The 4,133-nt window shown below is 26.6% G+C and overlaps 1 protein-coding gene across 1 annotated transcript in view; it reads left to right on the top strand.

The window, feature by feature from the left end:
* Positions 1-1,143: 1,143 nt before the first annotated feature.
* The window catches only part of LOC108691512 (glutamate receptor ionotropic, delta-1), an 8,169-nt gene continuing 5,179 nt past the window's right edge, over positions 1,144-4,133 (top strand). The window contains exons 1-2 of the mRNA XM_018199285.1: positions 1,144-1,286; positions 2,946-3,019. Coding sequence (XP_018054774.1) covers positions 1,217-1,286; positions 2,946-3,019 — 144 coding nt within the window. The 5' untranslated portion in view covers positions 1,144-1,216. The remainder of the gene's footprint in view (positions 1,287-2,945; positions 3,020-4,133) is intronic.

Raw genomic sequence — 4,133 nt, 5'->3', positions numbered from 1 at the left:
TCACAATACTATCTTACTCTTTAACCTTCTAACAATAGAAATTACCTGATCCAAGCAGCGGACAAACATGAAAAAGATAGACGATTTTTAAAGCGATCAAATTTTTATTAATCATTCTTTATTTGAAGAAAACGCTTATCGAAACGCCATCGATCATGCAAACGGTATCTTATGCAGCAATGTTAGCAATAATTATTGATTGTCTTTCTCTTTAAACATAAACTTTTTTACATAAACAATCACCTGGGCTATTTTACAGTCCAAAAAAATTAATATTATTAATAACATATTGTATAAACTATTATTTTTCGATTATTAATATTTGAGAATGTTATAGATAAAAATTTAATCACAATTTTCTGAAAATACAAACTAAACAAATATCACTAAATGAAATAAGCACGTTAAGTAGCTTATTATGATAAAAAATAAAAATTTTAATTAATATGACTTATTCATTGAAGATTTTCAATGGAATTACATATTTAAGATTTTTTAAAAGATAGTCTAGAGAATAGACATAAAAAAAAGAAATTAAAAAACAATATCCAAACAAAACAATATTTTACAATTTTTCTCATCTGGAGTATAAAAATATTCCAGTGATTATTCTTAAGTTAGTATTTCATACTTATATGTATTTCAGTTTCTTTAAATTTTTAAAAGATTTGATCATCTTGAAAAACCTGAATGCACGATTTCGTAACGAATGTAATAATCTTACAAAATACTATATAATTTATTAAATCTTTCTGCTTGTCATTCTTGTATAACGTATGAGATGTAAAATACAGATATTATCTGATATACACATTGTTAAAAACAAGTAAACAAATTTAAAATTGGGTGCGCGCCTGATGATCAGTTGTCATATTTAATTACTACAAGGACCAATAGAATCTTTGAAAAAAAAACAATAATGCGTGGGACACGCACGAGGGTTGACGGCGCTCGCGCCGTACAGAACCTTGTCGGGGTTTCCACGCGTCAACCCTTTTCCCCTCTTTGGATACTTTCGACGGTCGCGTGACAGGCTGACATAAAACAGCTCGTCACTACGTTGTTGTCGTCCGGGTCAGGATGACTGGAGTGTTAGTATCGATTCACCGAACTGCTGGTTATGCCGCATCGCACGAAATATTTCCGGTCGGAGGAGAACCACGAGACACAAAGAAGATGCGAGCAGATAAGATGTAGTCGGAGACACTGGTGAAGAATGCTCAACTTCCGACTTTTATTCAGCACGTTCATATTTACGACGTGTTACTGTATCACGTACGGACAAAGTAAGCTAGTCAGCTAATTACTCAATTGACTTTTGTTAAAATTTATTTATTGTATAATTCTCTTAAAGAACTAAAAATCTGCATGAAAAAGATAAGATTAAATAATAAGTACAAAAATTAACCTCCACTGACAATGTTGGACTTTAATAACACAGTCGATTTTTTTAAATTGTGAATTCTGATAAATTTAAATTTATAAAAAAGAAGTAAAATACTGCAATTCAATTTTTATGATAGTAAAAACTTGTTAAAACTTTCACATATACATATATAAGAATTTTTTTACATTTTTATACTGTTTGCAATAATACAAAAATCTGCTCTGAAGTTCGAAGACCCAAGTTATGGAAGGGTAAAAATTTCGGCTGAGAGTTAAATCGATAGCAAACAGAAAACATTCACGAAGATTATTCATTTGAAATAGTTAATTAATTAATTAATTAATTAATTATGTGTATAACAATCAATAATAATAATAATTAAAAATTATATAATAATTATGTAATCGGGCTCAATGTGGACCTACTAAGCTTAGAATTTTTTTAATTTTTTGCTAAGGTCTCAAAATTGAAAATTAATTATTACATTCGAAAGAGAGAACATTTCTGAATATTGAAAAAAATATAAATTATATTCGTGTATTTATATAGATGCAGTAAAGATTTAAAAGAAAGATAGCATTTGAGGCACCTTTTTCATACGAAAGTATTAAAAATATGGAAGATAAATTGATCCAACATTACTTTTATAAGTTCATAATTTTATTACATAAACATATTAATGTATAAACATTTAAAAAAGTTATTTAGCAATTTAAACATTGAATATCTGTGTTAACTTCTCCTTCTTAAAATTATGTTTATGAATCCATTCGCAGTTTGGACAAGTAAAAGCGCCTTTATCATTTTTAGTTAATCCCACACAATTTTTATGAACATATTTGTAATAAATGTCACATTTATGCATGTACTCGGACATGACTTACATTGGTATCACCATTACATTGGCCATTATCCCCACAAAGATTTCCTTTTCTTTAATAATAAACAAAACGTTGGGACAAAAAATATAAATTAAATATAGTATTGTAAAGTATGAATATAGAGCTACAATAACATGAATTATGGAAATTAATAACCATGTTTTCATAAATATAGTAAGCAATTACTTACTTACGGAATATTACAACCATGATGTATCAATTTTTCCTGTTTTTACACAAAGATTGCCTCGAATTACTGTCAGCGGTATAATTAAGCATATAACTATATATAATTATTATATATATTATAATTATATATATTATATATAAACAACAAGTGACTCATTTTGGGAAACGGCCCAAATTGAGCCTGATTACCTCATATATTAATTAATTAATTACTTTTTTCTTGATATTATAAAATATTAATAGTTTATTTTTTTACGATCGAATGAAATTTATTATTATTATTATTATTATTATTGTTATTATTATTATCATTATTATTATCATTATTATTTTAATATTATGATTTTAAAATTAATATTAAAACTAATACATAAAGTTGTTAATATTCAAAAAATAGCACTGCTGTCAAGTTAAAAGCTTGGACAACATATTTTCATAATTTAACGTATCATTAACGTTAATTACCAAAGACAATATTATGCTTTCAGATGATATTGCAACTAACGGACAAAATTCCGTAAAGTCAACGATACCCACAGAAATGAAAATAACATCTTGGAACGTGAGTCTAATAATTATATACCATATATAAATGAAGTAAAAGGTAATATTTTATAGGATAAACATTTAATCTTTGGAAGAAAAAGCGAAAATAGAATGGATAATAGAAAAATCCGTGCATTTGTGTTTATATTAGGTGTAGTAAAAAGAAATCCATTATTTTTGCATGAAATTGAATGGAAAAATAATGGATTTCTTTTTACTATACCTAATATATTTCAGGGCGTATGCGAGCAATCTTTCCCAAATAATATGAATATTAATCAAAGCAACTGAGCTAGTAATAAGAATTTTTACTGTTTACTTTGTCCGAAGTCCAAAATGATGTTTAATTTGGTCACTGTAATATCAAGAGAAAGTAGCAATAAAATGTTTAATATAATAGAGGCCAACTTAAACTATTTGTATGTCAACGCAAATGTTGAAATTTTTCGAAAACTTGAAGGATAAAGCTTTTTGAAATAATTTGAAAAAGTATTATGCTTAATTAAATCATTGAACAGAATAATTTATTGGATCAATGTATAATATTTATTTTACCATATTTTCAAGTTTAAATTTTCTAATAAATGATTATTTTAGCTTAAAAGTGCATCAAGGATCAATTAACAATAATTCTTTAAATATGATAATACTAACAAACTATATTGTCGGATTATAAACTAGTTAATATTTTTTAAATGATATTATAGATGTTATTATGCAAGTAAATATACCGTGAAACAGATAGCACGATATTTGTTTTACTATATCTTTCATGATGACATTAAATACGCATTTTTATTTGTCTACTTGATGATGAGTGCTAGGAGTAAAGTAAATGTCATCGATGTAACATTTTCAACAGAAAAAAAATATTTGCAACTCTTACCAATGAAAAAGATCCATGCACTTCTTTTACGATAATCATTATATCTGTATATCGCAAAGAACGGCATTGCTTACCTAACTTTAGCTAGATACAAATTTGCGGAAAATAATTTTATTGCCATTAAATTAATCATGTAAGCCGTTCAAGTATCTATAATAAATACAGTTACAGAAAGTTTTGACATTCTAGTAATTAGCTTGAGCATCTTACATAATCATTTCGATGTCCAACAAAGTTGTTTACA

Source organism: Atta colombica, unplaced genomic scaffold (assembly GCF_001594045.1).
Source record: "Atta colombica isolate Treedump-2 unplaced genomic scaffold, Acol1.0 scaffold47, whole genome shotgun sequence".
Classification (NCBI taxonomy): Eukaryota; Metazoa; Arthropoda; class Insecta; order Hymenoptera; family Formicidae; genus Atta; species Atta colombica.
This window is presented reverse-complemented; position numbering and strand designations above follow the sequence as displayed.